The sequence below is a fragment of the Alligator sinensis genome, unplaced genomic scaffold (genome assembly GCF_000455745.1).
Source record: "Alligator sinensis unplaced genomic scaffold, ASM45574v1 scaffold1153_1, whole genome shotgun sequence".
Taxonomy (NCBI): domain Eukaryota; kingdom Metazoa; phylum Chordata; order Crocodylia; family Alligatoridae; genus Alligator; species Alligator sinensis.
Window position 1 is genome coordinate 248,899 of NW_005842549.1, and position 22,463 is coordinate 271,361.

Below are 22,463 nucleotides of genomic sequence, written 5' to 3' on the forward strand. Positions count from 1 at the left end.
TGAACTGCTTGCCACAGGTGGAACACAGGAAGTCCTTGCGGTCTGAGTGTCGCAGCATGTGGAGCCGCAGCTTGTCGGGACGACAGAAAGCCTTGTCGCATTCTGTACACTGGTAAATCTTTTCCGAATGGAAACTGCGCACATGTTTCTTCACCTGGCAGTGCAGAGCACAAAAAAGTGCACTCAGACATGGAGAGAACAGCTTGGGGAATGGTCTCAGGAGCTCTTAGCAACGGTAGGGGGAGACTAGGTTACTACTGAAGCTCTTTCCTTTGGACAGAGTCCATCAGCATGAGATACTGTACAGCCTTGAATAACAGTTTCCAAGAAAACGGGATTAGACAAAACAATTTCCTAGTGGTGCTTCAGAATCCTATTCTTCTTACATCTGGGAGATTTGGAGATGGGCCAAAAGAGTTTGTACAAGTTTTCTAGTTTGCTGTAGTGCAAAAGCAGCAGTTTACCAGAATATTTAGGGTGCTGATAACAACTTAACAGATGATAACAGCAGAAAGAATGAAGCTTCCTATCTTTGTTCCAGATTATCATAGGCAATTTGATTTCTTCAGGAATAATTTCTTGAAGGCACCTGCTATTGCATGGCTGGGTAACTTAAGGACAACAGAAAGATCCCTGACAAAGTGGCAAGGGTCTTACTAGATCACCATCTTCAAGTTACCATATTCAGCTGATGCTTGTTCCCTGAACTTTATTTGCAAGGAATTTGAGAACAGGGACTGATCCCTTTTAATCAGAAAGAATCAGATGCAGTTACAGAATACATGGGAATTAAGCAGCAATTCGTCTTGAACATTTTCTTGCCTGGCAATTTCCTTTGCATATTTTGGGAATTTCTTTGCCTCATCAGGCGTGCAACATGTTTTTTAATAAAAGAGCAAGTGAGGAAAAAGCTGGTGAGGTTTAACATTGCCAATCCCAGAAATGCTGGAGAACTAGATTTTTGCTGAATTTTTTATTTTCTTCTTGCTCTGATCACGCATGGAGCCGTTTGGTATCTATATCTGTTCAACATAAAGGGCTCAGGAAGCAGACAATGATTCACAGAATGACTAGATTGAATTATTCATACAGCAACATATGAAAAATTTATCTTTAAATTCCAAAGTAGAGCTGAAAACTAGAAAGAATTTGGGCTCCTTTCACTTTCTTGATCAGTTTCAAAAGAAAATTTATGGGGGTGCAGCTCATTGCACAGTGTAACTGCCTTATTATCATTTTCTGTCTTTTCCAGATTAACAGAAGCTGGAATTACTTTAGGACAAGGGTTCATTTTAATAATTCCCCTCCTGTATCTTTTGTTCATTGGCCTTCTAAATAATGCTTCTCAGTTCCTGAATTTATCACTTTACTTAAAAATGGATTTCCTGATTTAGATTTAGGTCCAGGCAGCTTAATAAGATATCTATCGTCTTCTTTATTCCTATTAAATGTAATGAGCATCTTCAAGGTACGTTTATATTTTTCTTACTGAACAAGAAAATAGTATTTTCTAATAGTGTAGTTCATCTTGAACAACGCTGCAAACTGCACAAAACAGTTATATTACTCACTGCTCCAATGCAGCCATTTCTACCACAGAATGTGGAAATGAAGAATAATAAAGTCCCCCGCTGAAACTACAGGAGAAATTCTGGGAAACAGAACGTACTAAACTGCTCTGATTTACTGCACAGTTTTCAACAGTACTACTTTTGCAATGAAGGCTAATGGATATTAAAATAAATGTATATAAATCTATGCATGTGTATATACATATGTAATACATTTTGTATGATATACAGATTTACCAAGTAGAGACAAGTGTCCATTCTGAGATCTACTCTCTCCAGCAAAAAAACAAACACTTTTATACCAGGGTCTTAACTGCCAGTAAATAGTTAGGACCTCTGCTTCATGTCCAAGAGACTCCATCTCCAACCATAGGACAATATACACTAGTATCATGATGAGGCGTTGGTGATTACTGACTCAGTGGAAAGCCATCTACAAAATACTCTCAGTTTTCCATTCAAGTGCTGACCCAGGCAGATCCCGCTTAATTTGAGAGTGTGTTGTGACTTGCAGCATAAGCTGCTCTAAGGCAGAATGGAAGCTGTACCAAGACGGTGGGAATCATAATGCAGGCCAAAGGCCTGGAAGCCAGTGTGGGTGATCAGCATGGCACTCACCTGGATAAAATCTGGAAAGCGCTTTTTACAAGTAGGGCAGGTGAAATAGCCATCATTGATGTGGATGGCCACATGATCTTTGAGCAAATCCAAGCGGTCAAAAGATTCTGGACAGAAAATGCAGGAGTAGGTTTTCTGGTCCAAGTGGAACTTCATATGACTCTCCAGGGCCCCACTGTTGATGAAGCCCTTGTTACAGATGTCACAGGTCAGAGGGCAATTTCCTTCCCGCCCATGGAACCGCAGGTGCTGATCCAACTTGTCCTTTTCCCGGAAGGCCTTCCCACACTGCAGACACTTAAAAGGACGGAAGGACTTTCGGATGAACAGGTGCTGAAGAGCTGCATTCTGAAAAAGAAACCCAATAAAGCATGTCAGCGTTAATCATTCTGGACATATTTTATGTACATAAGTTGTCCAGTTTCAAGTAACCCAAGACAGTGACGAGTTAAATCTCAAAAGAGCCCTCTGAGGTAAGTGCCTATTATCACCCTCAAAGAGATGGGGGAACAGACAAAGAGATTAGGGGACACACCTATAGTTACTTGGAATTAACAAAAGAGTCAGGAACAGAACTCACAAATCCCAACTTCATCTCCCCTTCTCTAACTGTATTTGGCAGATTTTTCTGTAGTGTAAACTAAATGTTCCCTGTTAGCTATAGGGCTGCACCCAAGAGGTGCCAGGTATTGGCAGTTCCCACTTTCTCTGTTTTTATTTTCAAAGATTATCCAACACATTCAGGAACCCTGACACATGGCCATGTCCTCACACACATTGCCTGTCTATGGTCCTGTGAAATTCTGTATCATTTCAGACTGTTGGTTTCTGCATCAGGGAACATGAGATATCTGCAGCTACAACATAATGCTTCTCCTGGTGGTAGATGTTTGTATGGACCTCATGACAACCCAAGCCATCTCTTTATTACTGAATAGAAGAACTGTAAAAACATTGCAGAAGAGGCAGATGAAAAGCCTCAAATACAATGGGTTATATCTTATGAGTGAACTACAAAATTCTACCACTGAATGTACACCATGTATGTGTATCTGAGGCTGAAGGAGAGAGAGAAAAAACAACAAGTGTACACACAGTTTGAGAGAGCTAAAGGGCAGAATTATGTGGTTCACTCAAAGAAGATTTTTTATAACATTTTCTCATTAAAATCTATTCAAAATGCATTTTAAAAATTAACTTACTATGTCTCTCCTGCTTTTGCTCTTCCTTCTCCTTTCCATTTCCTTCAATCCACTTTTTCTTTCTTTCTTTCTCCTGCATATCCTTTCTTCTCACCCTTTCTCCTTTTTCAGTGGCTGGTTTTCTTCAAGCTCCTTTTTCTTTAACATTTCATAACTGGTATTTGTTTTCCTTCAAGCTACTTTTTCTTTAACATTTCATAACTGGTATTTCTTTCCTTCTCTCAACTTCTAGACTAGATAAATCTGGAGGAGCTTTCCAACTCATGATACCTGTGTGGCTGTTAAAGGAGCAGTCACAGCCAGACCTGCAGCCTGTAGAAATAGCCATTTGCCTGCAAGGCCTGCATTTCAGTAGTGGATGAGGGCTTTTTATGCTGCCTAGTGGTAAATATGGGAGCATACTGTTTGCTTTTGTATGTGAAAGCCCATATTACACTGCAGCAGGAAGTTGAAATGGCACAGTGATTCTGCAGTTTCTCTCTTGGTGCTACTGAGATCAAAGCTTTTTTTTTACCCCATCAAGGCAGGATTTCCCCTCCATTATTTACTGATGTCCCTTTCTACCTAGCTTCTCAGCCATTAAAAACATAATCATGCTGGTTGGAGAAACAGCACTAGAATACTGCTGGCATCGCTGTTTAAAGATGTTTGTTATTAGCAGACTTCCCCATGTAGTGAAGACAGGGCCTTAGACACCAGAATTCTCTGGCAGAGCAGTTTCTACTCTCTTTTCCTATGGGAGCTTCTTGGCTGGCATACACTGCTGTCCTTAGTGTTTGTCAAACAGCAGATGCTGACAAAGTAACATAAGAAGCTGCTCTGTTGGAATTAGAAGGCACCTTGGGAGTTACTTTGGAGTACTGGGTTATGGATACACGAAGAAAATCTGAATAGCCCTCCCTGAAGTCTTAACTCCAAAAGAGCAATTCACCCTTTCATTCCAGTAGAGAGAATACATAAAATCAAGTACACGACTACAGACATTTTTCAGCCCTGAAGACATTTCATGGCTCGCAGGACCCCTGGCAGGTATCACCATCTCTGCTTTACAGATGGGAGCACTGAGGCAAGGAGTGGTGCAATGGTTTCCTCAAAGTCACACATCGAGAGCCAATGGTAAAGCCAGACAGACCCCAAATACACTGACTCTCAATTTCCAGCTCTTACATCTAGAAGTCAGCCCTCTTAAAAACCGCCAGCCCAAATTTCATCCTGGAGTCATCAGATCCAAATCCCTCCACACATTTACAGAGCAACAGAATCTCATGCTTGCGTTTTTATGTTGTGTATATAACAATGTATTTTTAAATACAAAATATGTAATTCTCCTTTAACTTCAGGCATTTATTAGGAAAACAAATACTTTAAAAAACTGCAATGCAAATTTCCCTCCAGTACCAATTCTTAACAATCAACATAACAGCATTGATGTCCCAGGCCAAAGGTGTCCTGAGCCTAGGACCCAGCATGGTCAAGGTATATGCGTTTCTGTGGTCACATCTGGTTGCCTTTGATTCCCCAGGACTAATGATGTATTGTACTTACTGCTGGGTTGACTGAGGAGAGCCTAAACTCACAGCCTCTAAAGCAGCAGTTCTTATCCAGGGTGCACAATACCACCTCAAGTATACCACAAAGCAGGTGATGCTACTACTGTGGCAGCAGATACAACTGGCCCACATGCAGGGCTGTAGCAAGTGTGTGCGCTCTCTTGCTGCATTAGGATTCTCTGACAACCCTAAAGCAGGCAGGAGAGCTAAGTCATGCTGCAGTCCTTCCTGGTCCGGTTCCCACCCACACTCCTCTCAGAAACAAACACACATGGGCAGGTCCACCTGCCCCATACACCTCTGTTTCCACGAGACACTATACAGGAGGAGCATGCGCATGTGCCGCAACCCTTCTCAGTCTGGTGTCACAACAAGCATACAGGGCAGTTTTACCTGCAGGCAGCAGCACCCATTTGCGAATCACTGACATAAGCTGAAGTAGCACCAACAGAGATTCTCACCCAGGGATCTGCCACATTCAAAGGAGTGGTGGAGAGGTGCTGTGACTAAAAAGATTGAGAATCATCGCTCAAGAGTCACAGCAAGATGTTTTACTGCTCTACCACCACCCCTGTGATCTCACAGGGGATTTCCAGTTGACACCAGAAAACAATCTGGACTACAGACATTGGCCCTTTAAGGCTTATAAATCCTCCTGTCTACTACAGAGACCCTTGACAATAACACACCTTTTCCCACCATTTTTGTCTGTTTCCTTTCTCAGCACTAACAGTACTGAATTTCGGAATCTGAAACAATGATGACACCTGGCATCTTTCTATATCAGAGAGATTATAAAAGATCAAACAACACATCCTTACAGAAAATCATAGATAGCTGCACTCTCCAGACTGCCAGTCAGGCTCTTCTTTACTGGTATAGTATATATAAGATATGATTATTGATAACCAAAATGAATAGCGTGTTACAAAAGCTGTCAGGCTCATCTTAGAGCAAAATTCTATTCTCAGAGCATCATAATGGATCCTGATTCAAATATTATGCTTAGCCCACATGCATGAATGTCTCTGTTGAGACAATCAGTTTGGATTAACTATGACATAAACACCTGTTCAGTGGGCAATGGATGAAGTGTTAACACTTAAGTTGCTGTATGACAGCAAGAAGTCCCTTCTTCAGCCTCTTCTACAGTCGCATGGATTTGAAGAGAGGATCCAAAAGTAAGAAAGGTTCCTTTTCTCAGCCATTAATTCCTCATCTCTGGAGGAGTTTTTATACCTTCCTCATGTTTCTGGTATAGTATAGCTGAACAATTGTGGCCTTTCCTATGTTTATACGTACTGTACTATATGTCAACATCATGACTGTCAGAACTGCCTTGGAGACGCTGTTCATTTAAAAGATCCTGTCAACTAGTTTCAGGATTATCATTTAGCTTTTGAAAAAAAATACTGGCCTTACAAAACCTATCAGTACAAATGTTCTTCTGACTTTTCCCATTTACTTTTGCATTTAAACATTTCCTTTACACTGGGATGTAAACCAGTACTACATTAATGTGTCAGTACAAAAGAAATTAGAAATTGAAAATTACTAGAAATTAGGAGTGAAACTGACCAGACCAGTTTCAATGCTGAGTGGCCTGTCCAGTTATTTGCCGTAACTGTTTCTTTGTTATTTAAGTTATTTTTCTAAATGTGTTGAAAGACATTTGATAATCATGTTTACAAATGTAAATAAATGATTTATTTTCATTTACATTCAAAGCAGGTAAAATGCAAATGGTAGAAGTATATTAGATGTTTTAAATTCTCATGGCTGTAACAGAAAATGTTATTACGAACAAGGCTAAAGGATATTTTGTTTAAACATGACTTTTATGCTGGCTAGCTGTGACCATTTCTCCACATGCCAGTTAGATTTTAAGATTGATCGTATTTGGTCCAATGTTGGTCACCTAAGTTACTTGGGAATGTTCCCCTCCCCTGGCCCCACCCTCCCAAATTGCATGTAGCTCCATATTCAGTATTTCCTAAGTAGATACTGCTATGTGAAGTCAGAGAGGTTTATGATGTGATCTTTGATAGACTTCTCAGATGTCTGTGGATTGATATAAACCACCAAAATTAGGTACACAGAAGGGCACTGTAATGTTTGTATGACAGGCTGAAGCCCTTGGAGAACCAGAATTGAGAGAAAGTTTGTCGCTTGGTTAGACAAACAGTCAAACACACAGAGAAGAAGAAATTTCCCATTCCTCCAAAGGACTCTAGGTATGGAAGGCATAAAACCTTTGTTTCCCTTCCAATTGGAAGATCATAGCTTTCGAGTAGATGCAGAAAGGCCACCTAAAGCAACTTGGGACTACTTTTAGATACTGGAGAATTTGGGATGAGACAAAGGATTGATGATGTGTAAACAGAAAGATGGCTCTGCCACAGGTACCAGAAAGTCTTCTACTAGATTCTGAGGACCAGTGGGACAGTATTTTATCAATTAACACCCCCCCCCCCAGGTAGTTTCAGATTCATTTAAATATGTTTTAAGCAGCTGAATATGTGGACCAGTGGGAAGAGAACTAAAAAGAATGTGAAGACTTTGTTACTGAGACAACACTCGATTTTGTGCATGGTCTGTATACAAAAGAGAAAACAAAGGACCGTCAACAATGCAGATTCCAGCCAGAGACATTATGCAGAGGTTGCACAAAATGACATGGCAGGCAACTTTGTTACGTTCCGTTAGGTTAGACACAGCAAAACAAACAAACCTACCTGCAGCTCCAACTGCGCAGGCAGCATTGGGGGAGAGAAAAATATTTATGTTATGCAATGGACTGTAAAACAGAAGATGTGACTGCAGCCGTAGTCAGTCTCCTGCGGGTCTATCAGGCAGGGCCAAAATCTGAAGCCCTCGTGAGGGTTTTGTCTCAGTAAGAACTAAGTAGGGACTTTAAGGTTTGCCCTTCAGTTAACAGCTGTCTACAGGGACTTAAAGAATGAAGATGAAAGTCACAGAACTTTTAAGATCCAGTGTCTTTTCACCTTTCACAGTCTCTTAGATACAGAGTTTAACAGTGATGCAGTGAAGACTGTAGTATCAGTGAGAATGAAATGTTCACAGCAGGAAGGTAGGAAGGGTACAAAGAGTCAGACTGCTGGGAAGTAAAGGGGGATTTTGGTTGAAGTTCCAGTTTACAATCTGTGCCCCTATCCTTCAAGTTACCCTGTGTGAGCGCAGGTGTCCACTCACATGGAACAACTCTGTCAGCATGGCCTTTTTGAAATGCAGTCCTTCCTGAGACTAGACAGTGGGTACTGAACACACTGAAGGCCACACAAAGGTAGGCAAGAAAGATTTATTTTGGGCACGGACAATGATCTAATGCACTATTCTTACGAAGTGTGCCACATGGGATCTTTTATATTGATAGAGAGTAGACAAGACCTCAAGCTCTGATTTCAAAATCCCCAGAAGGGTAAACTCCAGGAACTCTTCAAAAGGCTGCAGGAATGAATTGATCCTATCAGGATGTGACCTTGGAGTTCCAGAGAGTCTCAGTGTTTCAAACTAGAAAGCCGTCACCTCTGGCATGTAAAGCATATGCATTATGTTCTACCCCTTTCTGTTATGCAGTAGCTCCTTCAAAGATAAAACTACCATCTTCACAAAATATATAGAACAGTGCTGGACTTTGACAGGTACTACCATGCCCTGCATTTATTTTGGCTACTGTAACACTACATGGTGACACCTTTCACAATGTGCAATGTCACAGAAGTAAGTAAAACAGCAAGTGTTGCAAGGAAGTTATTCATTTTGTGGGACAAATTTGAAAAGGTAGCATTCACTACTCTCAATGTGCGCCTCAGGTTCTAGACCTGCAAAAGGAAATCAATGCCTAAGCTGTAAATAAGAAACCCAGCAGAGGAGTGGCAGATCTGTCCAAGTAATGATACATTTGGTTTGGTCTTCAACAGCGAGAATCTGTTTGTCCTCTTCTAGAATGGACCCAATCTGGCACCCACTACAGCAAATGACAACCTTTTCACAGGCTAGTGGGCACTGAATCAGGACCCATGTCCTTTTATCCATAAGCAGAGATGTGTGCATTTATGTCTCCCTCTAGAGGCTGCATTGTCCAGAATGATATAAAGCCACCTGGCACAAGTCTGACTGTTCAAACACCAGTTTACTATTCCCGTGTCCTGTTCAGCATTAGTCACTTTTTATTATTTAAATTCAAAGAACACTACTCCCCTTTCTTGCTGTTATAAAAGAATCACGTGTCATTACAAAGGTCAGTCCATTGAGCATGGTGCCATCAACTATTAACACATTGAAGATTAAATTGATCCAACACTTGTAAAAGTTTTATTCATTTTTAATATTGGTCATCTACCAGGGTACCTGCATATACATTTAATTTCACAGCGCACGAAAAGAAGACATAATAAAACTGATAAGGTCTGTGCCTAATAAAAGACTGAAAGTCAAACAAGGCCTCTTTATCATTATTTCTTTTAAAATTCTGACTGCAAATGTTTGTCTGAAAATGTGGCAATTCTGCCAGTATGTTGTGCTTTATTTGCTGCTCCAAAAGGCACAAGCAATTCACAATGCTTGACTTACAAAGATAAAATGATGGCCATGACTCTCTTACCGTTCCTTGCCAGTCAGGTCAGCATACAAATCATTATTATTTCTAAGCAAAAAAAAAAATCTGATCTAAGTAATCAGGCTACAATACAGCTATCTCAATCCAGAGCCCAACTGGTAGCTGTAACTTTTTTCCTGTTCTTTGAAAACAAAGGGCATTTCCACATTTAAAGCCAGCACTCCAGCTTCCCTTGGCTGGTTTATGACACTTTTGTCTCCCCACAGAAATAAAAGGGTGTAGTGAATTGTGTACATATTTGATTAGTAAGTTCTGACAAATTGCCATAGTTTGATGTCGGATCTTATGGTTAAAATGTCTGGTGACAGTTCCCTAGCTGAAATCCTCTTGTAAATCAGAGAATGGAAGCACTGCTCACAGTCTGAGGATAGGTGGACACTGCAACTATGCCACATGCACTTCTGCCAGATGCCCCTGATTTGAAGAACTTTGTTTTGCAATTATAGAACTTTGCTAACAAATTGCTGTCAAATGTGCCACTCTGATGAGATAAAAGGGAAGAGGTCTGTGATATAAACCTATCACAGAAGACTAACCCAGCACCTTGCTCATCTCCCTTGTAACCCACTTCCAAATTTCCAGGAAACACAGACTAATGCATGAGACAAACCAGCTTGCAATCTCTCACCCTTCTCTTGCAAGGCTTCCAAGCCTTCTTAAATCTAGTAGTTACGGCAAACAAGTGAAACCATTTCTCTCCCCCAAACCCAGGGCTGCAGCTTTCAGGAAAAAAACTGCAGTAAAAGAGTGAATCTCAACATGCGTGAGATTAGGCCCAGTGCTATTTCTTATCAGAACTTCAGCCACTGGCTCTTGACTAATAGTTTGCCCTCTATCTGCCCCTACCAGCCATATTCCTAGTGTTGCTGGTGAGCACGCCATTTCAAAGCTTATATTGTTAATGGAGAGGAAGATCAGCAGAAAGACCAGTTCCCAGAACATTGCTTCCACCTTGTTTGGCATCTTGGAGTTAAACTGATAGTATAAGCTTGTCATTCAGGGACACCAAGGCCTTTTATCAGGTCCATACTTATATGACTGACCTATATTATGCTCTCTGATATGTCACTGTAATTTGGGAGTAACACCACTGATTGTCTCATATACACACTAGTTTAAACTGAGAATAAAATGTGGCTGCAGTCTTCCAGGAGAATTACTCACTGACTCTTTTTTAATCCCCTCTCTCTCATCTCCTAAAAATGAAGTCTCAACCCGTTTGCAGCTGTTCCCTTCTATAATCACAATTTTACACATGGAGGGGAAAGAAAAAGAGAATAAACCCATCACACAGTTATTGCTTTGGAGGATTATTTGCCTCAATCGTTTCCCTCCCACACATAGTGGAAAAGCAGCTCCCTCAGTTAGCACAAAGCACAGGTTCAAAGCATTTGTTCCTGGCATGCAAAGTTCTTAGCCCAGGCTTTAATCACAAAGAGGGGAGATTTTTTGATTCCAACAAAGGAATGTTATCATTGAAAGTCACCATCAGCATCATCTGAATGAACAGAGACAAACTGGGGCGAGGATGCCTCTTTGGCAACAAATTCTAAAGCAAATAGATTTGTGAGACACACAGATGGTGCTCTGAACTGGCCATTAGTCCATGCCACAGCACCAGGATTCAGACGGCTGTTTGGAGCATTCCCACTTGCCAGCTTGGACAGACCATGTTTCTATGAAAGAATTACTGTGTTGGAATTGAATCAGCTCCAACTGATGACCAATTCTCACTACATCTCATGAGACACTAACTCGTTGCATGAGGTTTATCTTAGTTTCAGAACGAGGGAATTTGCTGGACATAAGATGCTGTGCTTGGGAGTTGGATACAGACACTACACCGGGGGAAAAAGACCAGCTGCTACCAGCTGGCAAATGATGACTTCCACAAGCTAAAGCAGAGAGGAAGGAGGGGGGGAGGGGGCAAGAGCCACCACCCTCTTCACTTACCCTAATACGTTTTGCTCGCCGCATGTCATCTGCTGTCATGGTGCTCTGCGTAGGCACCACGCTGTCATCATGCTGTTGCTGGAGCTGCAGTGGGTGGCCTTCTGGCTGTTGATCCAGTGCTGACTGCGTCTCTGGTGGCACTGGAGTCTGCTCCTGCTGTTCCAGCCCATTCAGTGTGGTTTGTCCAGCCTCATCAAACTGCCCCTTGCTGGAAAAATGCAGCAAGTCCTGAAATCGCAAATCATACAGCTAGTGATTATTCCCCCCACCCACTGAAAGAGGCTCTAATAATACTCAATTGGCAGGTAGTCAGACTCCTGCATATTTTAAATGATCACACTCATTACATGCAGGCTGTGTCCATACTGCCATATTTCCTCCAAAACTTTCCATTGTTGCTAACACCAGTTTAGCTTTACTGATAGTATGCAACATGTGTAGCACTCGTGTAGACAGGGCTGCAGGTGGACACTCCTACCCATCCTAGCTACCATGTTGCCTCATGGATCAGGACAGTATAGCAGTTAAATCACAAAGGGCCTTCCCATGCTTGTACCCCTCCCATGCTGTCATCAAGGGACATGAACCCAGATTAGGTGCAGCGGGAAACTCTAAGACGAAATGCTCAGCATAGGCCAGGCCTTCAGGGTAGTGCAGACAGTTTAACTCTTGTAAAAATTATTTGCCAGTACCCTGCAACCTAGACCTTTTGATGTTCAAAATTTGTCCTATCTAGCAAAGTTGCTAGATATACCCAGGCAGTAGGAATACCCAGCGGTGTATAGTTTGCATTTATTAAACATCAGAGCTGTTTTTCTGCTTCTTTGCATCAGCTCAGAAGCAGCAGTGTTGGGAATGAGAAACAAAATGTCAAAATCCACCCCCACCCCAGCTTCCAGTAAATATTCTGGGATAAAAAAATTCCAATCCCTGAAGAAAAAAAAATTGATCATAATTCCATTTACTCACCAAATAACTAGGGAACTGTATGCAGGACAAAAGCTAGGTAATGGGGAACAAGTGTGTGTTAGCTCAAGGGATTTCCCAGCAAATCTGTGTTGCAGGTTTGGCAGAAAAGAAAAAAGAAGCTGCAAGAAGGAATGCATCCTGTTATGAGCCCTGAATGCTCAGTCAGTGGAGACTTTTAATCTGGGGCCAGAGTTCAAACCCTGGTTTGGATGCTAAGGAGTTTGATGAGGAGTTACTGGGTACAATTCTATGGCCTGTGTTATGCAGGAGATCAGATTAGATGCTGATAATAGACCCTCTGACTTAAAAAACTATGAAAGGCTGAGCAAAGTCAGTGCAAAGTCAGTGTGTAAGCAGTGGATAACACATTGCAACTAACTGAGTCAATACAAATCAGCAGAGCATAAGCTCTTTTTCATTGTACTCCAAAGTGCAATGATAACTGTGCAAATCCTCCACAGCTACAGGGCTCCAGAGTTTGAGAACTTCCCTGATGAGATGCTTTGCTATACAGGCTCCATCCCTCCACCCCAGTACTGCTGAATAAAGCAGATGCTTACCACACAGTTTTTATGCATGGATTTTTTTTAGCAGAGGGTAGTCTTTCTATGTTTTGGACATACTTAGTGAGATTTCTCTGTGGTCACCCCACCTGGAGACTTATTTGCTAAGCCAAGCAGGGTTGTACCTAGTATTGCTTGGACCCTGAGGAAAACACTAACTGTTGTATTACAAGATGAATGAGAATCATTTGTATGCAATGTATGCAATCTCCCCTCTGAATCAGCACTGAACCAATGCCCCAGCATGGTGCCAAAGGGCAAATTACTGCTCCAGATGTCAGCTTTCAGCTAAGACATAAAACTGAGCCACTAATCCCTTGTGACACATTTCATAAAAGGCTCGGCAGTAATCACAGGCCTGGTCTACACCAGAGAGGCTCTGCTGATTTAGCTATAGCAGTAACCCACCTAGTCCCCTGCATGAATCAGCCTGCACCAGCAAAAAGACTTTTTCTGCTTGTATAACTTGTGCCTACACTAGGGGCCCGATCCCATTCCTCCTATCAGATGTCTAACCAGTACTTAGGTGCCTGCGTGTGATCCTCTTCTACCCTGCTTGAGTTTCTGAAAGCATGGTACAACAACTGTTTTTCATCTTAGGTTTAAGACTAAGGCACAAAGAACAGCAAGGAGGAGGAGAACCCAGTCATTTTTTACATTAATGATTTTTCAGGGACTCGAACAGGGAAGAATAGGACCAAACTTACGTACCTGAGGTATGGCATAGGGAAAATAAGATCTGTCCCCTGGACTTTAACCAGGATTAAAGCACCCTAATTAACAGTATTACATTGGCAAAAATATCCAGAGTACAGACGGGGCCCTTATGTCAAAGACAAATTCTGCTACTTACCTACATTCCCACTGTAGTTTCAACTCAAGGTGACCTTTACACAGTACCCACTATACTACTGTGTAGGGATGTGGACAATATTATAGTACTATTAAGCAGCTGTCACGTTCCATCCCATAACTGTGTTTCAGTGTTGGATGAAGTGGTTCGGGATGAAAGGTGCTGTAGAAATGCAACTTATTTCATAGAAACAACTTACTGTGCTCTCTTCTGGCTGAAGTTTCATTGCCAGAATAATAAAAAGGAAGAGCCTCATTCTGGTCTTCATTACACAGCTATAAATCAGAAGTCCATTCTGACCCTTGGCTTCCATTGGTGGGACAAAGCGAATCTGACCCTACTTTTGTTAACAAAGAGGTTACATCAGAGATGATGCCAGTCTCCTCTCCTTCCCTATGTATACCTGTGTTCCTTCTTCACACTTTTCCCCATTTTCACTGGTTACTTCCATGCGCATGAATTTGGGAGGGCGCCCTGGCCGTCTGCCCGGTCCAAACCGCCGCTTTCCTCGTCCACGACCTCTGCCTCTTGCTCTGCAGAACATACAGTGGTCCAAGTTAGAGAAGAAAGAAATGGATTTGGATTCCACTCATTTCCGGCATCTTTTTTCTAAGCAATCATTGTTAAACCACCTAGTTCAGTAATAATGGCCTAAAGTAAATCACAAAACCTGAAGGAATGTTGGCAGCAAAAACTAGTGCTCATATTAATGGATCTTTATCTCATCTTCTCCTGGAAATAAAAGCCTGTGCTAAGGAAATATATTTCAGTATATGAAGAACCATAAAGACAGGCAATGGGACTACTGGCTCCCAGTGAGTCCTTACAATGGCAGCCAAAAGCAGCCCTCTTCCTTCTAACAGCCTATGCTATTTGCATCCTGGAAAACATTCCCAGCTGTATGAAATAAATGCCCAAAGAAACAAGGTTTTAACAAGTTGATAAGACAAAAATATCGTCAGGAAAATCATCCTCTTGTGATTTCTAGACTAAACCTGTATGTCCAAGAAGCTTGGAGAATTCCAATACATCTTCAAATTCCTAAAATCCTGGTTGTGTTGAAATCTGTAGGGAAACTTGCATTGGCTTCAGTGGGGTAGAATTTCACTCCTACTGCCCCCTCATATAAACCAGGTATTTTGTAAAGTATTCTAGACACATCACCTCCCCAACAATCTCTCTCTGGTTCTTGGGCCTTTTAATGCACTATACCATATTTGTCCAAATTGGATTGTGAGCTCATTTCAGCAGCCTTTTGAGATTCACCTATCATCATTGCCTACAAGCAGTACACGAAATACTGAGCTTTGGGAAATAGCTTCTGCTTAACAATAAATACCTGCTGAAGAAGTCCAGCTTCTCATCATGGGAGTTGAGGTGCTGCTGGAGCTGCTCTGAACTCATAAAGCGACGATTGCACTCATAACATGGCCAATTCTTCTCTTGGTCTCGAAGAACTGTTATAAGTTGGAAGTAGCAATAGCAGCCATTCAGTTACCACCAATTTATATCTTACATTTTCTGTAGGCCCTCTTGTCCTCTCTGGGCCACATTTTTGTGCCCCAACTGAAGAACATGCTGCACAATTCGAACTGGTTTAGAGGCTTCACCCTGATCACCCCTGAACTACAGTGTGATCCCAGTTAATTGCACGAAGACAAGGGTAACAACGAATGGGACTGAGGAACATTTGTAATGAAAAGGAAAAATTTATTAAATGGTGACATTGGCCCCAAGTCCTCCTAACAAATGTCCTATGTTAAGTTGCATTTGTAAATACCTAATGGGAGTGTCAAATAAAATCATTAAAACTTAAAAGCCAAAATATGCAGAAATTAAACCTGAATGAAGTGACCATCAAAAATCAATCCCTTTGTATTTGGTTAAACAGAGTTACAATACTCAGTAATATATCCAGGTATATGAAAGAAAATTCCATTCTTACCCTCTGCAAATTAACCAAAGCCCTGCTGCACAACGTTGAATTATCCTTATGTTAGCACATGTAATAACAAATGGAGGATCCAGCATCATGGGCCTAACACAAGTCAATTCCTCTTCAGATCTAATGAGAATTTTGCACATAGAATGCAATGATAGGTGATAAACTTAGCCACCTTTTTTTTGAAAACAGCAACACAGCCACACAGAAGAGGGGAAAAACAAAGCACCCAATTACCTTTCCTCTCCTCTTCAGATATGTCATGGATCTTCTGGTTCACAAACTCTGCATAGGAGGCAGCATACCACACCTGGAGCAAACACGTAAGGCAAAAAGACATTTTCTTAAATGAGCCCAGAGTAAAGGGGAATTAACTGGAGGCTTGAAGTCTCATTCCTTGGAGCATCTCAGCTGAGCTAGTAACTCTTATTGCTCCTCTAACCTTGATAATAAACCCTGTTGAGTTCAGTGTGCCCCCACTGGGGAGTAATACAGAACTGCTTACATAATGCACCTGTTTAATTTTAAGGTACAGTTTCCTAATATGAGTCTTCATCTCACATATTGTTACCTCTAAAAAGAAGTAAGATTAATCTTGCTAGATCTGTCTATATGACCTTAAAGAATTCCAATACAGAACTTGTATGTGTATTTGAGCATGGGTGTGTGTAGCCAGTGAAGACTCATTTAAAATTTGCCTAATCAATGTGGTCCTACTTCTGGGGGGGCGGAGGGGTGCACACCTGTTAGGCTTCAACAGTCTGGTTCCCACTTCATTTAGAAAACAGAAATTTAAGAAGTTCACAGAGGAAGAAATTACAGTAAGCAAGATAGAAAATTGCTATAGGGTCTAAGCATGCTTATTGCAGTGGCAAAAATTACACTCCTGACCCGCGGATGGAGTCATTTGTGGACATATATTATTCTCCAAGAACCTCAGTAAGAGGACAAATATTTCTGGTTAAAGGGAAACCAACAGCTCATTAACAACACTGGTCTCTCTATCTGTCAAGCAATGCAAGAGTTCCCACAGCTTCTGCTAAATGATCCTCCCAGCTCCATCCTTACACGCAACTGATTACCTACACCAATGATGAAAATGCGATCTAGCTGAACGAAAGAAAACATGATGGGGCTGAAGAAACTCACTTTCCATTATTAGCCTGATTTTAACCCCAAATGACACATCTAATGAATGGAATGAGATTAACAGTCTGTCTATACATAATTTTTAACTAAAGTTTGATTTAAAACTGTTTTAGTTAAACAGTTGGAAAATTGATATAATGCAGGCTTCTAGTCAAGTCAAGTCAAAGGTGAGAGGTGAGGCTAGTGTGGTTGAGGCAAGCCAGCTTCTATAGACAAAAGCACACAAGGAATGGATGTGACTAGTATCATGTCCAGACATCTCTGAGTCCCCAGCCTGAACAATCAGGTACTATTTACAGCTGGGTCAACAGGAGGCAGCTTTCAACACAACCCAACACCAGTGCCGAACTCACACCTCTCAGCACAGGGGGGTGCACACAGACACCTTTATTGCTTTTGTAATGAATCCTCTGGCTTCTACTGACCCGTTAAATGATTAGGTATAACTTTAAGGTGAAATAAGAAATGGTTCCACTTAAAAAAAAAAGTGTCTACAAGGGTTTATGTACTGGTGTAAATAAACCTAATGAAATTCCTGTGCTTGGACAGAAGAGACCCAGAAAATGCCAGACAAAAGCAATGTGAGTTTTTGTTACTCTTCCAGTCATCAAACTGGACGTTTATAATTAAAGTTGTCTTTCTCAATTGCCCCAGTCTGAGCACACCTGAATTTAAAAAGTAATTCACAAGTAAGTCACAATGTGCTTAATCAGAAGCATCAAAAACTAGATTCCAAACGTCCTGTCTAAGCTTCAAAAGTCACAAGAAAGCAGGCTGAAGTAAGAGACCACATTCATGTACAGATCACTGTTACAGAGGCAGCTAGTCATATTCATGTAAGTGTGGGGCTAATGAGAGAAGAAAGACAGCTATAAGTGGTTGAAGGTCAAGTTAGGATATAAACAATGGAGTATAAGAAATGGCTGCTACAAGTAGAAAGCAGGAGACAGATCTTTACATACTTTTTTGTTAGACTTCCTCATTAAGGGTCTGATCCAAAGCCTGCTAGTTAAACAAGAGTCTTTCAACTAAGTTCAAAATACTTGATTCAGACCCCAATATGCATTATCAAGGCAGATTGCTCTCCTTATCCCAGAACAATAAACCCAAATGATAAAGGTCTTGTCTATTCCATAATTACAACCAAGTCAAGGAACATGATGGCAGTACAGCTTAAGTCTTTAGTGTAGGTGGGATCACAGCTATGCTGGGCATTTGGAATATGTTGTACAATTCAATTTACATGTTTTCTCACAGTAAAGTTGAACCACAAAGTGTAAACAATTACATACTTTGAGTTCCTGTTTGGGCTCTACGTTCTTAATCGTTGTATAGTAAATGTGATGGCCATACTGGTAGGCCACCAGGTTCTGTTCCAGGTGGTTTTGGGCTGGCCGCACAAACATCATCCAATTACACAGAGCCTCACTGGACAGTTCAAACCACAGGTCCTCTTGTAAATCCCGGTCTTTTCTGTCACCTTTATCAAGAGACACCTTAGGCACAAGGAGAGGAAAAATCAAACCACAGTAGTTAATGTTCTGCAATGGTTACATAATACAGGAACGAGAGCCTTTAACAATCTGTTCCAACAACTACAGCTTCTCCAAGGAGGTACTGCAGCAAGAGCCAAGATTTTCACTCTGTCAGTAGGACAGGGTGTCTGTGTTGAGCCTCTCCTTTTCTTTGAGATTCATACTACCTGGTGTTGAGATATAGATAAGTCACAACACAATAATATCAGGAGGCCTACCAGGAATGCTTTGTATCTGCTTGTAGCTACCTAGGTGGTTCTCTGGCTGTACAATTTTGGGAACTGCAGCGCTGGCATAAGATAAGAATGCCAGAAGAATACTGTCAATAAAGTCAACACTGTGGATTTAAATACATGAAACAGACTAGACACTTGGACTCTCTCTCTCCCTCACACTCTCTCACACACACACACACACACGACTAACCTTTAAATGAATGTAGCAGTCTTTCAGTTCAGTTTGTCTGACGAGAGGTCCCTCCACAGGGCCAAACTGCGTGCGCTTGGGAATGCGTCTTTTAGAAAATACTCCCCCCAAGAACCTGTCTATGTAGAGCACCAGAGGGAGGCTGGCTCTTGCTCTGGTCAGCACTGGCCGGTTTGGGATTGGGTGTAGGGGTCCATGTTTTGGACACACTGAGGGATGTGCGTTATTACACTCTTCGCACCCTGCGACACAAAGTCAAAAGAGAACATGACTATGAGCCATAAATTCCCTTCTACCAGCACAGGAAAGACACTTAGGCACAAGATATTATCTCCCTGTCATACTTGCCAGAAACAGCCTTAGGTACTACAGCACTCAGGCCAATGGGCTGTTTCTACTTTGAAAGATAGAGGGCTTTCATCTTTAAACAAAATATATAAACAAAGCTTCCTGCTCTGCTTCTAAAGAAACAGTGCACTTGCCTCCAGAAGGCAACTCAAAGGCTCCAGCTAATGCAGAACGCACTAGCTGTTCAAATTTAGAGAGGGTAAGTTGGCATTAGCATACATGTTTCTGAATGCAATTGGGGGTGCAGGTTATGATAACTAAAGACACAAATAGTCTGCTTACCAAGTGACTGAATAGAAAACCCAAATGAACAGGGACAGGAAGAGGCCTATATGCTAAATGCTTCCACTTATGCTTACACAGATCATTGGGATCAAAAGGTCGTGGTGGATCTGGATCCCATTCATCCATGTCGGTGTCATCCCCATCTTCTTCATCCTCTTCCTCCTCCTCCTCTTCTTCCTCCTTTGTTTCCATTTGGGTCTGAAGAGGTACCAAAGGATCAGAACCATCCACTGCCTCCATAGGAGGTAACACCTGGTTATGCACCGGTAACGATGCCTGAGGAAAGAAGTCAAAACACAAAGTTAGGTCAATCTTCCAACCACAGTGGATGGATGTATGCTTACCACCACACAATCATCTCAGTTACAAAGGCAAAAAAATGAAGTTCTTGCTAGTCTACTCTATACTTTGTTTCCTTTGGTAAACAAGCAAAGTGAGGGAGAGTGAAACCACAGTTTATGACTGTTGATGTCCTGTGCCCTGTAATGTTTCACGGCTGATGCTGTGTTGACCCTTGCTGGGAAGGGCTCTGTGACGATACCAACCCCACCAGAGAAAATAGTGACTTTTCAGAAGGATACATCAAGTCAAAGAAATTCTGAATCCTCACAGAGGGTCTTTGCAATTAAACAAATCTCTCCCCATTTATGTTTGAAGAATTTATCTATGGTCTCAGTCCTCTGTTTTATTAATTGTGAGCACTGAATATTTTGACCAATGATTTTGCCCTCCTACCATAAAAAAGTGAAAACAACCCACCAAGCACACATACAGAAATTAATAAGGCAGGAGATAATTAAAATCAAACACCTATAATATAGGATATGGAAGACAGCTATGGGATTTCAGAATGTGTGTGTAATTTTATCTTGCCCCTGTGTAGAAAGCAAAGGTAAATGCTATACAAAGTATATAAATACCCCACATCCCAAACAGGCATCTCAGGAAAAAGAATAAGAAATATTATAAAAGGTAAAACGTGTCTTAGCAGGGGACTAACAAAAAGACCAGCGGATGCTGGCCATATATAGCAGTAGGAATTACCTTTTGCTAAATTTAAGATTCCAGATCTTGGAGAAACACCTTCAAGTGGTTACGTATGAGAAAAGAGTTCAAAGAATAGGTTTCACTGCATGTTAAACAAATCTTCTTCCCTAAAATCCCCACATTAGATGGTGAGACTGTAATACACTTTCAAAACCTGCACTAAAACTTTTTGCATTTCTTTGCATATCACTTTGCATATCACTCAAACATATTTGATCATCTGTTTCAATGGAGCAATGAAATGAGAGCATGTTTACATTTAAAAGACAAGAGTGCCTAGCAACTTACTCTATCTGCTTGTGGACCCTGCTCCAGAGCCATTTGCTGTGGGGATTCGGCAACGTTGCCGAGCACGGAGAGGTTGGTGGGATTCATGCTCTGAGCAGCAGCAGGCAAGAGCACAGTTACCTAAAATTATAGGCACTCATTTTAGCACTGCGTCATTTCCATCAGTCATTTACATATGGGCAGTGCCCTGCATGCAAAGTTTCCTGGAACCCTATGCTACACAAAAAAGTGCACTTAAAAAAAAAATTATGGTCTTGAACAAAGCTCCACACACTCCAGATTTCAGAGGAAAAGGGGATGTGGAGCTTTCACTCCACACTGAAATATTGCTGCTTTGGAATTTTTCATCTCCAGTTTTTAGTTTTAACTTTCGGATTAAAACTATACCAGAGACAAGAGGGTTTAATGCCCTTAGCTGGTTGATTCCTGTTAAGACTAATGAATTGGGGACTTTGGTTTTACTTTGGTTCTCCCCATATCTATACTTTTCCCTCTCTTTCAGTTTTCCATTGCAAAAAATAATACATCTCCTCTGTTTTTCTCTCTGTTTCTTTTTCTAAAACCTACCAGTGATAAAAATAAGGATTACAAGATTACACTTGCACAATTATGCACCGGAAACTCAGGGAATTTTAAAGTTATTTTTGTCTACTTCCCCATGCGGTCACATCTGTAACATTAGTTCCCAGTATTACTCCTTGTTCTAGTAGCAAAATCTTAATTTACAGTATTGTGTGTATTGATTTACTTCAACCATAGCACATTGTAGCAGATTAATGTATCTGAGGTAACGTTACCAGAAATGATCTGTCTTTACTTTTGAGTCCTGAATTCTATTATCTACAGAATTGATAATTTTATTCTTCTGCATGTTTGCATCCTGGGCACCATTGGGCTATCTGGATTTTCACCTTTCTCAACCCGTAAAATTGCAGTAGTGTTGGCTTTTGCATATAATTGCATAAGCAGTTTTCACACTGAGACAAACCCTTGTCCACCTGTAGAAAGCTTTGTGAAGGCTAAATAATAATCAAATAAAACACGCGCACACACAAAAGTATGCAATCAGGGGGTGACAGAACAGGAGACCCACCCTCCACATAATAGCATCAGTCTTCTATCTCTAGTTCTGCTCTAGAAAGCAGCCCAGGCTCCACTGTGGACAAGTTGGGCACAAGTGAATGGAAGTACTGGCTGCTATATCAGTGACTGGTAAATTAGTCCAGCTCCCTAGGTGCTTGGGAAATACAGGCTCAGGGAACCAAACCTATTTTAATATACAAATTCCTAATAATTTGGAGTTGGTTGTTGTTTTTGGTTTAATTGATGCAATTTATGAGACTGCTTTATCATGATGGCTACAGAAGACTTTGGGGAACAGCACTGACTAGGAAACAGCCAGAACAACAGCTGAAGTGCACTGTCTGGTATTGCTATTCCTAATGCCAAATGGCAATGTAAAAGGCATCATTATTTAACTGCAGGCCTCCAGAACAGCCATCGATGAGAACCTCACATAAAGCTT

At 41.3% G+C, this 22,463-nt stretch overlaps 1 protein-coding gene across 3 annotated transcripts in view; it reads right to left on the reverse strand.

Annotated features, from left to right (window-relative positions):
• PRDM10 (PR/SET domain 10) overlaps positions 1-22,463 on the reverse strand; it is a 63,662-nt gene that overhangs the window by 22,312 nt on the left and 18,887 nt on the right. For all 3 annotated transcript variants that reach the window (XM_025213821.1, XM_025213823.1, XM_025213822.1), the window contains 10 exons: positions 20,939-21,058; positions 19,678-19,879; positions 18,971-19,212; positions 18,302-18,505; positions 16,098-16,170; positions 15,258-15,375; positions 14,322-14,451; positions 11,534-11,761; positions 2,190-2,537; positions 1-154 (listed from right to left, as the gene is read on the reverse strand). In XM_025213821.1, coding sequence (XP_025069606.1) covers positions 1-154; positions 2,190-2,537; positions 11,534-11,761; positions 14,322-14,451; positions 15,258-15,375; positions 16,098-16,170; positions 18,302-18,505; positions 18,971-19,212; positions 19,678-19,879; positions 20,939-21,058 — 1,819 coding nt within the window. The remainder of the gene's footprint in view (positions 155-2,189; positions 2,538-11,533; positions 11,762-14,321; positions 14,452-15,257; positions 15,376-16,097; positions 16,171-18,301; positions 18,506-18,970; positions 19,213-19,677; positions 19,880-20,938; positions 21,059-22,463) is intronic.